Source organism: Ictalurus punctatus, chromosome 20 (genome assembly GCF_001660625.3).
Source record: "Ictalurus punctatus breed USDA103 chromosome 20, Coco_2.0, whole genome shotgun sequence".
Taxonomy (NCBI): Eukaryota; Metazoa; Chordata; class Actinopteri; order Siluriformes; family Ictaluridae; genus Ictalurus; species Ictalurus punctatus.
The window spans coordinates 3,970,349-3,990,226 of NC_030435.2; the positions used below are offsets into that span (position 1 = coordinate 3,970,349).

Consider the following 19,878-nt stretch of genomic DNA (forward strand, 5'->3'; position numbering starts at 1 on the left):
TGGACCCCTTTAAAAAAAAAAATTATAAACAAACTTAATGAATGTCAGAATTAATTGTTCCACAAAATGGAGGCTGTATACATTCCAAAAAGTCTTTATCCATTAGTTACAACAGAGTTACACCACACATTGTTCTGGTCTTCAAAGCTCAAGGCTCATATTCAGCCACACAGGTACTGACAATGAGTAATGACAACGACATTGATGAATGTGATTACAAATAAAAGTTTAGTCCCCCGGTCTCCTCACTCCTGCTCCTTCTCCTCTCCATGTGTGATCACATAGCAGAGATTCTTGTAGTCGAGATTACCAGAAACGTCCAGAGGGAACATCTGCAGCATCTGAGCCATCTGCGAGAGGAGTGAATGAAGCAAATAATGATGTCTGAAATGTTTCAGCAGCACAATAAAGGAAGTGGTGGATATCTTATCTCTTGGTTACAGTTCTTAAGTTGCTAGCCTAATCAGTGTCCATGACTGTTCTCAATACCCTTGTTCTTCCATATTTAACTACAACAGTGGCAGTGGAAGATCAGAAGAACAAATGAGAATGAGTACCCAAGCATCCATAATTAAAGGTCGGTTACGTGACAATAGTGATGCACATGCTAGGGGAAATGTATCCAGTGCCACAACAAGATCACAACTCTGCTTGTGCTACAATAACGCAAAATCTATTTGCTTTATTTCTTTGTTTCAACTCTGATCCCTGTCTCACTCAGTCACTGTGTCTCCCTGTCTCACTCGGTCAGTGTGTATCCCTGTCTCGCTTGGTCAGTGTGTATCCCTGTCTCGCTCGGTCAGTGTGTATCCCTGTCTCACTCGGTCAGTGTGTATCCCTGTCTCACTCGGTCAGTGTGTATCCCTGTCTCACTCGGTCAGTGTGTATCCCTGTCTCACTCGGTCACTGTGTATCCCTGTCTCGCTCGGTCAGTGTGCATCCCTGTCTCGCTCGGTCAGTGTGTATCCCTGTCTCGCTCGATCACTGTGTCTCCCTTTCTCACTCGGTCAGTGTGTATCCTTGTCTCACTCAGTCACTGTGTCTTCCTGTCTCACTCGGTCACTGTGTCTCCCTGTCTCGCTCAGTCAGTGTGTATCCCTGCCTCGCTCGGTCACTGTGTATCCCTGTCTCGCTCGGTCACTGTGTCGCCCTTTCTCACGCGGTCACTGCATATCCCTATCTCACTCGGTCGGTGTGTATCCCTGTCTCACTCAGTCAGTATGTATCCCTGTCTCACTCGGTCAGTGTGTATCCCTGTCTCACTCGGTCACTGTGTATCCCTGTCTCACTTGGTCACTGCGTATCCCTGTCTCACTTGGTCACTGCGTATCCCTGTCTCACTTGGTCACTGCGTATCCCTGTCTCACTTGGTCACTGCGTATCCCTGTCTCACTCGGTCACTGTACATTCCTGTCTCACTCGGTCACTCTGTATCCCTGTGTCACTTGGTTGGTGTGTATCCCTGTCTCACTCGGTCGGTGTGTATCCCTGTCTCACTCAGTTAGGGTGTATCCCTGTCTCACTCGGTCACTCTGTATCCCTGTCTCACTCGGTCAGTGTGTATCCCTGTCTCACTTGGTCAGTGTGTATCCCTGTCTCACTTGGTCACTGTGTATCCCTGTCTCACTTGGTCACTGTGTATCCCTGTCTCACTCGGTCACTGTGTATCCCTGTCTCACTCGGTCACTGTGTATCCCTGTCTCACTCAGTCAGTGTGTATCCCTGTCTCACTCGGTCACTGTGTAGCCCTGTCTCGCTCGGTCAGTGTGTATCCCTGTCTCGCTCGGTCAGTGTGTATCCTTGTCTCACTCGGTCAGTGTGTATCCCTGTCTCACTCGGTCAGTGTGTATCCCTGTCTCGCTCGGTCAGTGTGCATCCCTGTCTCGCTCGGTCAGTGTGTATCCCTGTCTCGCTCGGTCACTGTGTCTCCCTTTCTCACTCGGTCAGTGTGTATCCTTGTCTCACTCAGTCACTGTGTCTTCCTGTCTCACTCGGTCACTGTGTCTCCCTGTCTCGCTCAGTCAGTGTGTATCCCTGCCTCGCTCGGTCACTGTGTATCCCTGTCTCGCTCGGTCACTGTGTCGCCCTTTCTCACGCGGTCACTGCATATCCCTATCTCACTTGGTCACTCTGTATCCCTGTCTCACTTGGTCACTGCGTATCCCTGTCTCACTTGGTCACTGCGTATCCCTGTCTCACTTGGTCACTGCGTATCCCTGTCTCACTTGGTCACTGCGTATCCCTGTCTCACTCGGTCACTGTACATTCCTGTCTCACTCGGTCACTCTGTATCCCTGTGTCACTCGGGTGGTGTGTATCCCTGTGTCACTCGGTCGGTGTGTATCCCTGTCTCACTCGGTCACTGTGTATCCCTGTCTCACTCGGTCACTGTGTATCCCTGTCTCACTCGGTCAGTGTGTATCCCTGTCTCACTCGGTCACTGTGTATCCCTGTCTCACTCGGTCACTGTGTATCCCTGTCTCACTCGGTCACTGTGTATCCCTGTCTCACTCGGTCAGTGTGTATCCCTGTCTCACTCGGTCAGTGTGTATCCCTGTCTCACTCAGTCGCTGTATATTCCTGTCTCACTCGGTCACTGTGTCTCCCTGGCTGTCTCCCCCTCCACTCACTCTCTGTCCTTTACTGCCTCCTTTAGTGTGCCTGCATGTGGCTATGTGTGTTTTTCCTGCTCCCGTCAGCTGAAACCGATGTTGATGTCAATATAAACCCAGCGGGATCTGCCCATGGGGAACGAGTGGCACAGTGTTTGATCATGAGCTTGAGCACATGTCTCCTGTGTGTAACCACATGGTTGATCAAGAGCGCTGCCCACAAGCCCCTCCGGACCCCAACCCCTACCCCCCACTTCCCGAGCGTACATTACCCTGCCAACGCAGCATGGCCGCTCATCTGCTGGACACATGGGAGCCAAAGTATGCCTATGCAATTTTTCTTCGTTCATTTTTCCCCCTCCCCCACATTATCGTATGTGGGGTTTTGGGGGGTATTTGACAGGAAGATGGATTATTGTAATCACAGGAGCCATCAGTGAGTCAGAACAGGGTGCCATGGGAAGCCAGCCATCAGATTACTGCACACTGCTGCCATGGGAACAGAGGGCTTGTTTGTTTTTATGTGTGTGTGTGTGTGTGTGTGTGTGTGTGTGTGTGTGTGTGTGTGTTACATAGGCATTTCTTTTCAAGGCTTTGATATATGGTGCATGAAAGCTGCTACGCAAAATGCGTGACTCTTGTGTGCATGAGTGTGTGTGTGTGTGTGTGTGTGTGTGTGTGTGTGTGTGTGTGTGTGTGTGTGTGAGCGAGAGAGAGAGAGAGAGAGAGAGAGAGAGAGAGAGGAAATGCACAGATAATACTAGTTTGAAGGCAGATGTTGTGCTTCTATTTGTGCTTGTGTGTGTGTGTGTGTGTGTGTGTGTGTGTGTGTGTGTGTGTGTGTGTGTGTGTGTGTGTGTGTCTTTTTTTTTAAATTACTTAATTACCAAGCTTTATTACTGATACTAACTAGCCAATACTAGCTAGGTCTGTCAAGAGTGTTGTTATGGTTACAGTGTGTGCCTCTTCTGAGCAGCTTTTTTTTTCCCCATTTCAGCACAGCTCCGGCTAGTGTTTTTCTTCCCTGACAAAAAAAAAAGCACCCTAAGAAATGTACACTAACGTTGCTCACCTCAGCTTCCGTAAATTTGTCTGCTTGAGACATCAAGTAATACTTGATCCTGTTGAACAAGAGAAAAAAAACATCAACAGAACATGAATTAGTCACCGTTATTGTACAGCACCTTGCATAAATATTCATCCTCCTTCCACATTTCGTAGTGTTACAACCTGGACTTGAGACTATACAGTATGTCAAACATCTCAAACTCTGAACAAATCCACAGAGTACAATTCCATCCACTATTTAGTCAGAGAAGCAACCACGGGGCCAAGGGTGATGCTCAAGATGATGCTACCACCACTGGGCTTCACTGTGTAGATGGTGTTTTCAGGCTGGTGAGTAGTTTTGGGTGTTCGATGTTCATCTCATCAGACTAGAGAACCATTTCCCACATGTTTGCTGAGTTTCCAACATGTCTTTGGACAAACGATTTTGATTTTGCCTCTTACTTCACTATTCTTTATTATGGGCTGCTTTGAGTAGATTCGTGACATAAATATTAATCTCAATGAAACAGAGTGACGCAGGGTAGTAATGCATTACATTTACTTTGTTATGTTTACTTGAGTAATTTTGTGAAAAAAAGATGTACTTTTAAGTGTAGGTTTAACTGCCCATACTTATCCTCTTCGCTACATTCGGTGGTGTTCCTCCCTTACGGGTAAATGTTAACGGAGATAAGTAGGTGTAATAATTAGTTCATATTATATTTACTAAGGTCATGAGTCTTGCAAAACTCTGCAGTGGTCTGAATGCATCCGTAACAACCAGACACATTTTTAGCGACTCAGTCCTGGAAGATAATGGCCCAAGAGGGGGACGACACAAGCGTCGGAGGTAGGACACACACACACACACACACTCTACACACACTTTCTCTTGTGTTCTGTTCCATAGTCTGTTCTTTTGTTCTCTGTTGTCTTGTTTAAATGCAGATGCTGACAAGTTTGTGTTGTTAACATGTTGAGAAAATAAAGACAGTCGACTGTTGGGAAAATGTTTGTTTTATGGGGGGTGTGTGTGTGTGAGAGAGAGAGAGAGAGAGATTTTGTGTTGAAAATGACTGAAAGGTTCTGCGTGTGTTATTGTACCCATGACAGGACTGGGATATGCTGCTTTATCCTGAACCCAGGTTTTTATATGATATAAACAGAACAGACAAGGAAAGGTGTGACTTACAGTTCTCCATGTGGTCTGAGATTCAGGATTTTCCCTTCATTTTAATCCAATCTGAAGTACTTCCTACTTTCGTCGTCGTCTCATTGGATACTTTATTACTCTTCCTCGAGTCGTTATTAACACGATTACTATTACTCATACTTGAGTCAATATTTTTAAAAGTAATTTTACTTGTACTCGAGTAAAGGTGTTCATTTCATCTACGCATGGAGACTTTTGGGACAGCGCTTTGACCATGAAAATACCAAGTGTACAAGAACAAACAATACAATTTGCAACACACAGGTGTTATACACAGCCTTAGGAGCTAATCACTCACTCATCTCCCTTCAGGACACCGGTTCCCTCTGGGTCGAAGATCTTGAAAGCGTTCAGAATGTTCTCCTCCGGGTCAGTACCTGAGAAGTCCTTGTTAGTTAGACTAGATCATCTCGGATGAGGTTTATCATCGTGTCATTGATGTAACTGAAGCTGGAGTGTACCTTTGAGCTTCTCGCCAAACATGCAGAGGAACACTGTGAAGTTGATGGGACCTGAGGCTTCCTTTAGCATCTCATCAAGCTCATCACTCCCTACATTCAGACGACCTGGAAACACACACACACCCACACACGTGGAAAAATATTGTGCACAGAAACATACAGTCATACAGAATGCTCATTTCATGTATGTTGTGTTTCTTATGATCGAGAATCTTAGCTCAACATCTTATGAGGCAACTTGAGTATTGGGCTGTTCCATGTCATTACTGGGGTGCCATTTAGTCCCTGTAACTTTATTTAAGCATTTTACAACAATGAATCGAATGCATTTAATCATTTTAAATGTGGTAACCCATGTTAGTGGTTAGGACGTTTGCCTCACACCTCCAGGGTTGGGGGTTCAAATCTCGCCTCCACCATGTGTGCATGGAGTTTGCATGTTATCCTCATGCTTTGATGGTTTCCTCGGGGTACTCCGGTTTCCTCCCCCAGTCCAAAGGCATACAGTGTAGGCTGATGGGCATTTTCAAACTGTCCATAGTGTGTGAATGTGTGTGCGAATTTGCCCTGTGATGGGTTGCTAGGTTGTCCCCCACCTTGTTCCCGAGTTCCCTGGAATCGACTCCAGACTGGAAAGCGGTACGGAGAATGGATGGATGGACAAACTGTAATTAACTATCATCCATGCTAATGGCATTGATTTACTTTATGTTTTTTTTTTTTTTTTAAATTAATAATTTGCTTTCAATCTATAATTTGGGTAACAGAGTTACAGATGATACAACTTCCTGTTTAACATGTGACATATTTCCATCCATCCATTCTGTACCACTTATCCTACCGCTTATCCTGCCGGGGGACACCCTGGATGGGGTGCCAACCCACCACAGGGCACAATCGCACACACATTCACACACTACGGACAATTTAGAGATGCCGATCAGCCTACGACGCATGTATTTGCATGACTGTGAGAGGAAACCGGAGTACCCGGAGGAAACCCCCGAAACACAGGGTTCTGTGCACACAGGGTGGAGGTGGGAATAGAACCCCCAACCAAGGCAAATGTGCTAACCCCTAAGCCACCGTACCCCCTCCAAATATTTCACAGGGTTCAACGTTTTAACATTGTAACAAGAGTGAATGTTTTGGGACTAAAATCTAAAATTTTCCAAACCTATAATCTTCAAGTCATGGAAGAGGACGGTTCAAGCATAACCTGTTTAATGGATTCACACATTAACATGAAAATAATATGATTTTTCGAAGTATTTTAACGATTATATTTCGGGTTAGAGTGTAGTTATAGTGGTTTGGGACAGGCACAAATGCCATTTCATAAATTCTTCAGAGGTTTTATTAATGTTTTACATTATTTATCTAAAGCGAGCACATATGTTTCAAATATTTAAAATGTCTTTGAACTTCCATAAACGTTTGTAAATGTAATATCAGTGGGACACAAATGGCACCCCAATGCTGGATTCACCCATTGGAATTGTTACTTGAGAAACGGACAGTGTTTACCTACAGCGGCGAAAGTGTCTCTGAGATCATTCTTGTCAATGAATCCGTCTCTGTTCTGGTCCATAATGGTGAATGCCTGCAGGCATTTACAACACGCTAACTCAAGATACATCATCCTCTCTCTATATATCAAAGAAATGTGCTACGACTAATGTCTTAAGAGTCCATCCATCATGTGCACTGTAAATTACTGTGATTATAGCCTATGTCTGGTCTCAGCCAAGGAATCGGCTGTTAAGCTCAAAGCTCCTGTGAGTTATGACTTGTATTGTTTTGAAATATCATATATCATACAGTGCGTGTTGGGATAAATGAGGAAACGGCTCTTGCCTCTTTGAATTCCTGAATCTGAGACTGCTCGAACATGGTGAACACATTGGAGCTGCCTGACTCCTTCTTCTTGGCCTTTTTGGGTGACTGAAGAACATCAGCAGAGATTATTAAAAGCATCACAGAATCCCAAATGAAACATATGATTCGAATTTTCTTATTCACATCCTTGTAAATAAATCATAACACATGTTAATTCTTCACATATATATATATTACACTTGTATTATGTTCTATGCTATAACCTTAACGCATCAGGTTAGAAATACCAGGCCTCATTTATTAACCTAAATACAAACTAGTTTATTCGTAAATCATTCGTCGGACCGTTAATTACCAAGTTATTTGGCATTCAAGACTTACTAACAATGTATATACAGATTACATTGTCATGTGTAACCCTTTCATGTGTAGTGACAGTCAATTTAAGTCTATTTTTTAAATATATTTTAGGAAAATATAATATGTAAAGGACCTTCAAATCACTTTAGAACATTATTATTAGATATAACTTCCTACATAAAAAATTTAAGCATATATATATATATATATATATATATATATATATATATATATATATATATATATATATATATATATATATATATATATTTATATGCCAGATTAAACTAAAAACTAGTGTTTTTTGGGAGGGGGATGGGGGATTTATCATTTTATTGCACCATGGAACAGTGCTAAACTGTGTAAATGTTGTATGTACACAAATTATGCTTTCTAACACCATCCATCCATCCATCTTCTTTACCACTTATCCTTTTCAGGGTCACGGGGAACCTGGAGCCTATCCCAGGGAGCATGGGGAGCGGGATACACCCTGCCAGTCCATTGCAGGGCACATTCACATACACACTCACACACCCATTCATACACTACGGACACTTTAGACACGCCAGTCAGCCTACCATGCATGTCTTTGGACTGGGGGAGGAAACCAGAGTACCCGGAGGAAACCCCCGCAGCACGGGGAGAACATGCAGGCTCCGCACACACAGGGTCACGGTGGGTGAACGTGCTAACCACTAAGCCACCGTGCGCCCTGCTTTCTAACACTTTTTTCTTTACATAGCATCACATATTTTAGAGCTGAATCTAAAAAATGTTAGACATTGGAATGTATATAGAATCAAAATTCAAATATTCAAAGAATCGAAATTCAAATATCAAGCAGTTTTAGGTAAAAAAAAAATAATAATCTAAAGAAACTGGATATGCGTTTAAGTCATTTACGCATGAACGGGTTAAATAGCTTATTTGCTTCACAAAGGTTGTGAAAGGTTTTTGAAAAATGCCTTTTCATATTAAACTTCAAACAAAGCAAGTCAAAACAAACCCATAACAATACTAGTTATACGATTTGGACAAAAGAAATGACGTCATATAAAAGCAGGATGAGAAGTGCGTCTCTATGGTAGCCAAAGCTGCGTTACTGTGTTACTAGATTTAGCACTTAGGAGTTTACTTTAGTAAATCTGGCAGGAACTTTAACTTCAGTTTGGCCTGTGAACCCATTTACACACAGCTTTACTAGAAGATTGATAAAGGAAGCTCAAGTCTTTAACATAATAAGAGAGAATTTACCATTTACCCAGATATCATAAAAATGACAGGGATTTAAACAAATAAGGCAATGTGGTTGGATTTCATTCTGTTTAATATGTCTAAAAACGTATAAACGGAAATCCCACCCCAACCTTACCGTAAACATTTGTATTTTTTTAAAGACTAAACTTTTTTAGATTTCTCACTTTTCATATCTCAGCATGTTTTCATATTCTGTCAAACAAACCTGATCTCACACAAAGTACGTAATATTCAGGACAATCTCATTTGGAGTTCATTTGAATGAAGTCATACGAAAGGATGTAACATCTAACCCAAACCATAACCCTTACCCTTAAGCTTAGTGACGTTTCATGACTTTCTTTTTATGGCTTTCCAAGCATGACACCATGTTGTGTCTTAAACATGATTCATAAACAAAATCACAGCATTGATTTATGCTCAGAAATGATCTTAACATCCTGAAATTCATCATCCAACATGCAATTGACCTTGGTACAGTTATTGTCCACAATCCTCTGCATGCATCAGTAACATTAATTACTTTCCTGCTCATCTATCACTATTAAATCGTTAATAAAACCAGGACGTGAATGATATCCTACCATTGTGACGGTGGTTGAGATCCTGCAGGTACGCAGTTAAAGTCTGGGGAGATGATAGAATCCCAGCGCAACTGTTTTATATACGAAATGTGCAGTGGCCAGGCATACCTGCTCTAAATTTAGACAATAGAGGCTAGCTTGGAAATATGCAGTAACTAACAACCCTTGCGAGGTATGCGGACCATGTGCAACTCTTTGGCTTCTTTAAAGAGGGAGATGTGAACATGATCGAGTCCTGCTCTGCCATTATCACAGGTGCTACTACAGTTAGATGGCAAGACCTCATAGAGTGGGGTCAGGACAGTTGATATGAACCTCTATTCTCTGTAGTATTCATGTTCTGGTGTAAATAGCAACAGTTTAGCAGGAAAACCCATCAGTCTCAACACAAAGCACCCATCATGGCAAAATAGTAGGTATTAGCTACTATGTAAATGTGTTTTTCTTGCTTAAGAGCTCAATGACTATAAAAGATCGATGTCAGCATTTTAAAAAGCATTAACAAAAAAAAATGTAAGCTAGAGATGCTAATTATGTGTGCTGTGTAGTGTATTGAGTTGTGTGTAAACTCAGGAATAAACACTGTTCGGCCACTCTCGAGATTAACTCGGGATTAGTATTTGGTTGGCCGGTTCCATGTTGACTTTGCAGGTCCTTTCATGGGCACTACATTTCTGGTTGTTGTTGATGCGTGTTCAAAGTGGCCAGAAGTGTTCAGTACGACCTCCACAACCACTGTGACCGTTCTGAGAGAACTTTTCGCAAGGACTGGTGTACAGAACAGCTGGTGAGTGACACTGGTCCCCAGTTTACATCTGAGGAGTTCCAGATTTTCCTAAGCAACAATGGAATCAAGCACGTGACCCCAGTGCCCTTCCACCCAGCTACAAATGGCTTAGCCGTGAGATTTGTGCAACGCTTGAAGAATGCGCTGCGGACCATGACCGACGAAAGGATCGCGCAAAACCCGAAGCTTCACCGTTTCTTATTTGAATATCGAAATGCAACTCGTCAACTCACCACAAATCGAACACCTGCCATGTTGTTTCTTGGGAGACCCTTACGTTCCAGGCTGGATTTGCTGAAACCCAATTCGAGGAGAACCGTACACGACAAACAATCACCAGGAGGATGGAAAACGAGAGAGTTGGAAATTGGAAAGAGTGTGCTTGGTAGAGGTTACAGAGGAGATCACAAATGGACACCTGCAAAGGTCAAAGAAAGAATAGGACCACTCTGATAAACAGTTATGATTGCACCAGATACTATCTGGAGACCACACATTGATCAGTTGAGAAGATCAAATGTTCCTCTGGAAGGTGTTCCCGTGCGTGCTCCATTCACCACTACTGTCACTGCTACTCATGGAAGTGGTACAATAACAGCTCAAGATGGCACTGTGCCTTCCAGTGAAGCACCACAAACATCCATTCCAGCTTGTTAAGAGAAGCCTAACCTTACCCGTGTACAGAAACCACCAAACTGTCAGAGAGGGGGAAAAAAGAGGATTTTTTTAAAAAAGTTGTTCAAAGTCCTTGTTTGTTTGGGATTTTCTTATCTACAGTGGGAGGAAGTGTAGTGTATTGAGTTGTATGTAAACTCAGGAATAAGCATTGTTTGGCCACTCTAGATATTAACTCTGGGTTAATATTTGGTTGGATAGTTCATTGTCCACAAAACCTGCGTTCACAGAGTTTGGTCATTCCCTTTGCGGAGTAAGACCCAAAGAAGAACTGCCCACTGTTGTCCTGACTCTTATTCGTCTTAATCGAACTGTATCAAAAACACAACATGCTGTCATTATTTTTAAAGTGATACTGCGTTCAAATAATAGTGAACCTACAAATCTCACCATGGCAGACGGCAAAATTGACCTATGAATCCGTTAGCGCACTGGCTAGCCTACTATGTTAAAAGCCCAATCAAATTGACTGGCTCATTAACGTCAGACTTTTGATGCTCATCTTTCACTGGTTAACTTTGGATATTATACCTGCTTTTTTGGACATACATAGTCTTTAGTTTAAGATTTCTTGAGACATATATATATATATATAATATAAAACAACATTAACAACAAAAACAGCATTAATCTGATGCTTTTTGTCATTTTGTCCAAACATGTACATGTACACCAGTGCTCCTTAAGGACCTATTATGCACCTTAAATACATTTTTTAAGGTATCAAGGAATACAGGTGTCATGCTGTTCTTCACGAGCTGTTATTCATTGTCAGGCCTGTTAGCATAGTTCAGATGAATCATCTACTCAATAAACATACGGCATCACGAGTCACGGGGTGTTGCCAGTGCATGACATGACTATGTGTGTTTGCAAGAGCCAAGAGTTATTCTCATCTTTACTGCATGGGATAATTCACCGTATTGACACACACTGTATGATACCATATTTATTAAGATGATAGGATAAGATAAGATAAGATGGACCTTTATTGATCCCTCGTAGGGGAAATTCACATTAACACACCAGCACGATTAGGACGAGTAACATCAAAGGAAGAAAATGATTTCCATAAATACCTATACTTGAAATAATAGAAACAATAAAACAGTGTGTGTGTGTGTGTGTGTGTACATATGCTAGAGTTCTATTTGTATAGGTTGATGTGTAATATCTTTAGTATTTATAGACATGTGAAGATGTGTGAAATGTCAATTAACTGTTGAATGTGTGGAGTCGGAGGTACTGGGTATTGTTGCATTGTGGAGTCTGATGGCTGATGGTATGAAAGAGCCCCCCAGATGTTTTGAGGCACATGGCTGGATGAATCTGTGGTTGAAGGTGCTCCTGAGCCTCCTCAGCTCAGCGTAGAGAGGATGAGAAGGCTTGTCCATGATAGCTTTCAGCTTCCCTCTCATCCTCTTCTCAGTCTCTTCCTCCAGCCTGTCCTGTTCCATCCCTACCACAGAGCTGGCCTTCCTCACCATCTTGTTCATTTTGTTGGTCCCAATAAGACCTCCGCAGCATACCACGGCAAAGAAGATCAACTCCTCAAAAGACTGTTGTAGATTCATAACTTTAGAGGCTTTTTTACGAATTTGCCCCTCCTCATAAACTCCTGAACCGAATTATAGTCAGCCTCACCTAAGCTGTCGATTAAACTCTTTCCATGTGTCGAGGACTAAAATAGACCAGGGCTCAGAAGTTCCAGATGCTAGCTAAAGAGGGTTAAATGGATGGAGAAAATGATCCCATGGTACTTTGCTCTGAATTTCGTTCCACGACCCCAGACCGCCGTCGTTATTATATCATCACTGAGTCTACATCCAAACTGGGAGAGAAACGAATGATTAATATGAGCCGTGCTACATTTATTCTTAGTTGCTGCATGAAAACTGACAGACAGATCGCCATTTGTGGCTCGTGGCAGGGAAACGGTGGCAAAACACAACCTGGACAGGTGGAGGAGTAAGCCCAGAGTGGGGTCAGGGGATAAATATAGACTTTGGCATTATTGGAATTATTTATGAGGTGACTTATAAAGGGTTGGCAGCAGTCAGGCTTTGGAGTGTGTGTGTGTGTGTGTGTGTGTGTGTGTGTGTGTGTGTGTGTAATTTTGCAAGACATCTTTACTTTTCAGAGATCATGTAATCTTCATGGTCTAATCAGTGTATATAGAATTGTGTGTGTGTGTGTGTGTGTGTGTGTGTGTGTAAAATTGGATCTGTGTCAGGCATTGCCAACACACTGTTAAGGACAAGACAGAGTGTGAGACAGAGCGAATGTCCTCTACGGAGACTTGATCAAGGTAGCACAGGGCAAAACAATCTGGTGTCAGAAGGATGAACACTTTTACTGTGTGTGTGTGTGTGTGTGTGTGTGTGTGTGTGTGTGTGTTGCAACACGTGCGCAACAGGCATGTTTAGTATTTAGTCATGTTTATTATTAGGCTATTTTTGCCAGACACTTTTGTTGACGTCCCTGTAATTAGGCTCTACTCTATCTCCAAGCGCATGGCTCCAGCTTCCATGAACCTTTTTTAGTTTATGATGCGTACAGATGACTCGAACGCCTACTGATATGCTCTTTTATAGGGTTGTTGCTATTTACGAACAAGACCTAAATACTTCGATGTAGATTTGAATTTTCTTGAACGCATCTCGTGGGATCGACAGTCAGTTTAACCTACGATGTCTGGTTTGTGTATCTGTATTCGGATTTAAACCCAAACTAGGTGTGGTCTAAACCACGTTGTTGTTGTTTTTCCCGCACTGTTTGTGAATTCTGACTCCGACAGTTCCTCAACCTCAGCTACATCACTCGAGTTCATAATTAGTCTCAACTAAAGATGTGTTGTTGTTTTTTTAAATCCTGCTTGCGTCAATATTTATTTTCGTTTGCACCTGCCCACAATATTTCGTATTTAAACAAACTAGTAGCCTCATTTATACCACAGTAACCCTGACCAGGGCGTTACTAAGGATGAATGAATGAATGTAAATGCTGTAAATGCATGCAAGATTCATATCTCCTCAGTTACGACTGCGTGAGTTTCTTTTTTTGTGTGTGTGTCCTGTGGGACCCCAATCTCAATGCACATCTCTAGCCTCAATCAGAAGCCTTGTGAACCTTTCTGACAAGCTTTCTAAAAAAAATAATAATAAAAAGGAATAGTGCATGTCCTATTCATATCTATATTTGTATATGTTTAGAAAACACTATCCGCTTATTCTTAATAATGCATTCGTATTCTGTTACATGGCTACTTGATGTAGCTATATATAAAATGATAATGAGTCATTATTGAGCACGTATACATTACAGCACAGTGAAATTGTTTCCTTCGCATACCCCAGCATGTCAGGAAGTTGGGGTCAGAGCGCAGGGTCAGCCATGATACGGCGCCCCTGGAGAAGAGAGGGTTAAGGGCCGTGCTCAAGGGCTGAAAAGTGGCAGCATTGCCAACCCCCGACCTTCCGATCAGTAACTAATTCAAGATTCCACAGCACTTATGTCATTTTCACGCCATTCACCCGATCCTAGAGAGCCGTCGCTTACGGCCCACAGATTTATAATCAGAGAGTCCCTTGTAGCTGCACCAGGCTCTATGCAGAATTTTTTTTTTTTTTATCATAGTGCACAGGTGTAGCAGATTAGCGTCGACAAAGAGTGCGTAGTTTATATTTTTCATCCATTATCTGAGGGAATAAAACACTCAGGGGTCTGTTGTTACAGGAAAGTAATCAATCAGCGACAGGGTAGTGTTATGTGGCTGACAAGAAGCGGAGTTGCTGTTACTTCAACCCTGAAGTTGATTATTTTATAATACATCACAGCTATTTGCCAATGCTAACAAGTTTTGTTTTGTAAAAAACTGACACATTGTGCTTTTTTTTACGGTTGTGTTTAATGCCGTGGAACACGGACAAGTTTCTGTTATCGCTTACGTCGTGCCTTCACCAGACTAATTTTCACTCATGAAGTTAAAAAAAATAAATATAAAATGCAGCTTGTCATGTTACCATGAAACCACAAAGCTGTCTGTGCGGAATACTTTCCTGGGTCAGAAAACCTCAAGTTATAGCTATATTTATACACCAAGTTATAGCTATAGTTATAGTTATAGTCATACACCAAGTTATAGCTATACACCAAGTTATAGCTTTACCTTTGACTTCTACGAAGCACTGACACTGGAAACTTACACTTAGATAACGGTTTAATAATCATTATAATAAATAAACAATGCAGAAAACTTCACCATATGCAGCTTGCAATTAAATTTTCATATGACCTTTTTAGTTTAAACATCTTTCATTGATATGCTGGTCTATTTTCACTTTCCTACATTACCCACAATGCTATTTGACTACCCACTGATAGTGGAACCAGTAGGATTTACCCCTTGCTTCTATCTCTGTGATGCAGCAGAGCTTTAGCTTTTTTAGTCTGTCCAGATCTTGAGTAAAAGCCTTCTTAGCTCTGAGCTTGGAATAAAAGCATCAGAAAATGAATAAATATAATTTTGACTTTTAATCCGACTATCTCAGTTTAACGTGTAAAATAAAATGTAGGTAATTACCCATACACCAACTTCCTGTAACCAAGCAGGGTATAAAATAGGTGTAATAATATTCAGCTACCACTGAGTGGCGCCTCAGCTGCATACATAACCATCAACAACACTCAACGCCTTTACACATCACATCATCAAACACTAATATAATGTAGGCCTTAAACTTTACCACAGTTTATCATAAACCATCGCTTCATCTCTCTTACATAGACATACAGGAACTTTTTGAAGCAGGCAGATCCCAGTCCACTTTGCATGCCCCTATTCTTTAATTCCTCAATTGTTCTGAGAGGGCCGGCATCCTTCATAATTAAACTTTAATCCCATGTACCAGCAGCGATTTAAAATTAGGCCTGGCCTCCTGAGAGGCGACGTTGGATTAAAACAAGCAAGATAAGACAAGACAAGGAGGAGGAGGAGGCAGGGAAGCGAGAGGTGTCTGGGATGGAGGATGGGGGCGTCCACCGGGGAGACAGAAATGGCAGGAGCGTTGGGAAGTGGGGGATACGCAGAGCATCAGTGGGCTGGAAGAACAAATCACTGGCAGGAGATGTGAGCTTCTTAAGGGGTTGAAAGAGAGTTAGGGGGTGGGGTGGGGTGGGGGGGGGAATAAGCCAACCTCTGGGAGAAAGAGAAGCCAAATCTTAACAGCTATTTGGAAAGACATGTTTTGTGTAACATGTTGTGTGGTGAAGAAGCTAATGGTGGCTATACATGTTATGGTATACTTGAGTTTTCTTTTTCACATCATACTCTGGACTTCCTAAATCCTCGCCACATCTTCAAACATCACTACACTTCTCTAGAAAAGTCATAAGGTGGCTTTGTCTTTAGCATCAGGTAGAGTCAAGGGATCAAAATTCCTAACAAATCTAAAAATTTCACTTGATTTGACAGCGAATGAGACACAATACCTATCAGTGTAATCTATCTGATGTACACTATGTACACTTTTTTATTCATTATAAAGGAAGCTTGTATTGTGGCTGCTAGCAATGTGCATTCGGCTAGTTTTTGTTTGGTCAAAGCTATTTTCATGCTAGCTAACATTTGAGAGATCAGTAGAGGCATGAATTTACCTTCAGGAACTCAACTCAGTGTGTGTTATCTTTCTTGTACTTTTGTACTTTGAGTAAATGTACAGTGAGTTTTTACTTTTCTACCCTAACTTGAGTGAAGGATTTGAAGCTGTATTTCAAATTTTACCTCAGAAATTTATCTAGACCAGGAATTCCACTTTTACTTAAGTATGGACTTTCACTTTTTCTATTTTCCCAAGACCTCATATTGCCACATTTCCCTCATATTGCCTTATTTCTGTGTATTTTCAATTACTTTGTCACGCGAAATGAGCTAACCAGCCTCAACAGTGTAAACAGACTAACAGCTGACTGGCATAAAGAGACAATGTTCTGTTCTGTTTCAATTTCACCATGACATGGAGTTATGAAAGAGACTTTGAGGTGAAGTATTAATATTGAATGCGATAATTTGTTAACTGACATAACCACAGCTATGAAAAGAAGAAAAGCACATTATCGAGCTTAATTAGCCATTGCTAATGGTTGTCAATGAGCATTAGCTTGTTCACTCAGGCAATAAATTAGTTAAAGTGAGGTGATTTTTACATTTTTTTTTTTTAATATTTTTTTTTGGTTATCTGCTTATCAGTATATATATATACACACACACACACACACACACACACATATATATATATATATATATATATATATATATATATATATATATATATATATATATATATATATATATATATATATATATATATATATATATATATATATATATATATATATATATATATATATATATATATTAAATGGCATCAGGTTGCATTGTGGGATATAGTACGCCACCAAGATTGTTCTGGCCATGAAGAACAAACTTGGAAATTTGGTAGTAGTACGTCGCCTTTGTCATATTTAAAATATGAGGAAATTTTTTTTTTTTTAATGCGGGGTTTAGTGATGAGTATAGTATGAGTATTACGCATCCTGTCTTCTAAATACATGCTGCTTTCCAGTTAGTCAATAGCTTCATGGATGCTATTATTGTCAACTGTCTGGCTACAACCACCTAAGATAGCATAAATAGCACACTAAATAGCATTTCCTTTGTAACTAGAGCGAGCTATGTACTTATATTATTGTGGAAATGCCTGTAGTGACTGAGTTCCATTATCTTTGTGGGTTCATTTTTTCTGTTGGTTTTGTTAGCAAGGGAGTGTCAGAAGGACTTTTGACTGCTAGAATAGCTAACTCCCTTTCTTCTTAATTAGAAGTGATCTGTTTGGTATTTCGGCTTTGTCCACAACTAAAGTCTTTATTACCCTGCTGGGGAAAAAACAAAAAAACAGCTTGGTCTCTAGACTAGCTGCCAAAACATAGGCTGAGCTGGTCAGACTAGTAGATCATGTTTACAAGAAGGTAAATTCATTCAGAATAATTGCTTAAATTGCTTAATAAATGTTTGAGAGTGTTTAATTACCTTACTGTCTTGTTGCATTAGAAGCAGCCGTTCCCATTGACCAGTTTGACCAGCTCGGCCTGTGCTTTCTGTAGCTGGTAGCTGATCAGATCAAGCTGGCTTCTTCAGCAACTAATATTTTCTTTCTTTCATTTTCCCTATTTGTTTAATAAATTAGCTATGTATCGCAGGAACATTTTGTGACCATAATAGGAGTCCTGGAGGCACCATTTTTAAACCGAATATTTTTAATCTTTATGTTCATGCTCTCTGGACTTTTTGTACTGATTGGTCTTTGTGTTGCTTGGTTTCCTGAACTTCATTGCATTTATTGTTTATGCATGTACACTGCAAAACATGATAGCAAAGGAAACATGATCTAAAATTTCTCATTATGAGATTGTTATATAACAAATATAAGACCATTAAACCTATATAATATAAGACCATTAAACCTATATAATATAAAACCTACTCCTTTCAGTTTTAAAATGGTCTTATTTGTCTAATTGGCAGATAATTTGGCTTCTTTCTGGAAATAAATGCTTGAAATAAACGCAATTGCCATCTATGGAATAAGTAAATTTCAAGCTAGAAATGACTATATATATATATATATATATATATATATATATATATATATATATATATATATATATATATATAGGGCTTAAAATCTTTGTGAAGTGCCTTGAAACGTGCAGCGTTATTCTACGGGTTGACGTAATTTCCACTCAAACAGGAAGTCAGGACGGGACATATCGAGTTATTGTTGGGAAGCTGAAGTGCAGAATGATGTCATCAAAATTGTTGATCTGTATTGGTGGTAGAAAGAGACTGTCAATTTTGAATGCATATATCTTCTAAATGAGAATTTTGTCATTTTGTTTTGTTTTGTAGTGCACTAGATTATAGATAACCTTAAGGCTGACATATTCATTCTAAAAGCAACTAAACTTACATTTTGTGTTCATGGGGACTTTAATCTTTAATCTTACTCTTGGTTAAACAATTTAATCTAATAAATTACAGAGAGGGGTTAAACCAACACAAACATGCACACACATGATGCATTATTAGACCATAAGCCCATCATAATGAAACTAAAGCTGAATCCGGGGCGTTTTCTCAAATTTAGACGCTTTTTTAAGGTCCGATAAAGAGGACACGTCCGGGAAAAAAGATGACGTATGGTCGCCCTAATCTACTAACATCAATATCTAATTGAATTTGCTTATTAAGATATAGAAGGTATTTTTACTTGCTAAGATCATGTTTTTGCAACGTATTTCATTCATTTATCTTCAGTAACCGCTTTATCGGCTTTGATCCGGGTCATGAGGATCGGGATCCTATCCCTGGGAAACCAGGACGTGAGGCACTGGGCACCGTGAACACATGCATTCACACCTAGGGGCAATTTATTGTAGCCACTTTAACGCTAGCATGTTTTTGAGTGGTTAGAGGAAACTGGAGAACCCGGAGGAAACCATACGGATAGAGTGAGAGCATGTAAAACTTGATACGGACAGTAGCCTGAGCTCTGGATCGAACTGGGGACCGTACGATTCTGGGATTTCATTCAAACTGAAGTCTGTGATATTTGATCAATTTGCATTATTCAGAAAGCTTATAATTCAATTGCAGTAGCATGACACGTCATATATTTTCTGTAAACATGGCAGAACCAGTACAGAGCTCAAAATGTCACCTCTGTCCTGGTTTATCTGAGTCACTCAGCCATTCTGGGAAAACATCTCACATGTTTTCATGTGCTATTCATTCAGTTCATTGGTAACTGGAGTAAATAGTTTAACACACAAACTAGTATAATAGTTGATTTTAATAAAGCACCCAGAGCAATGATTACCGAATGTGCCTTCATCAATCGGTTCAAGAACGGTTCATCAATCAGTGCTAGTTCAGTGTTTTTGACACTTTTGACACAATCTGTTGTTCCTAGGAGTAAGC

The 19,878-nt window shown here is 40.7% G+C and overlaps 1 protein-coding gene across 1 annotated transcript; it reads right to left on the reverse strand.

Moving 5' to 3' along the window:
* Positions 1-78: 78 nt before the first annotated feature.
* mlrb (myosin regulatory light chain 2b cardiac muscle isoform) lies at positions 79-9,405 on the reverse strand. The gene is made up of 7 exons (NM_001201014.1): positions 9,380-9,405; positions 7,194-7,280; positions 6,864-6,939; positions 5,337-5,441; positions 5,174-5,252; positions 3,685-3,733; positions 79-350 (listed from the first exon to the last, which is right to left on the reverse strand). Exons 1-7 carry the CDS (start codon positions 9,380-9,382, stop codon positions 246-248), a joined length of 504 nt encoding a protein of 167 aa, NP_001187943.1. The 5' UTR covers positions 9,383-9,405; the 3' UTR covers positions 79-245.
* Positions 9,406-19,878: the final 10,473 nt, after the last annotated feature.

Bases quoted from the DNA above. Each gene is read 5' to 3' on its own strand.
- mlrb (NM_001201014.1), bottom strand. The intron at 5,442-6,863 runs GTAAACACTGTC...GTGTGTTTCCAG, and splicing joins AGACACTTTCGCCGCTGTAG to GTCGTCTGAATGTAGGGAGT. The intron at 351-3,684 runs GTGAGCAACGTT...CTCCTCTCGCAG, and splicing joins ACAAATTTACGGAAGCTGAG to ATGGCTCAGATGCTGCAGAT.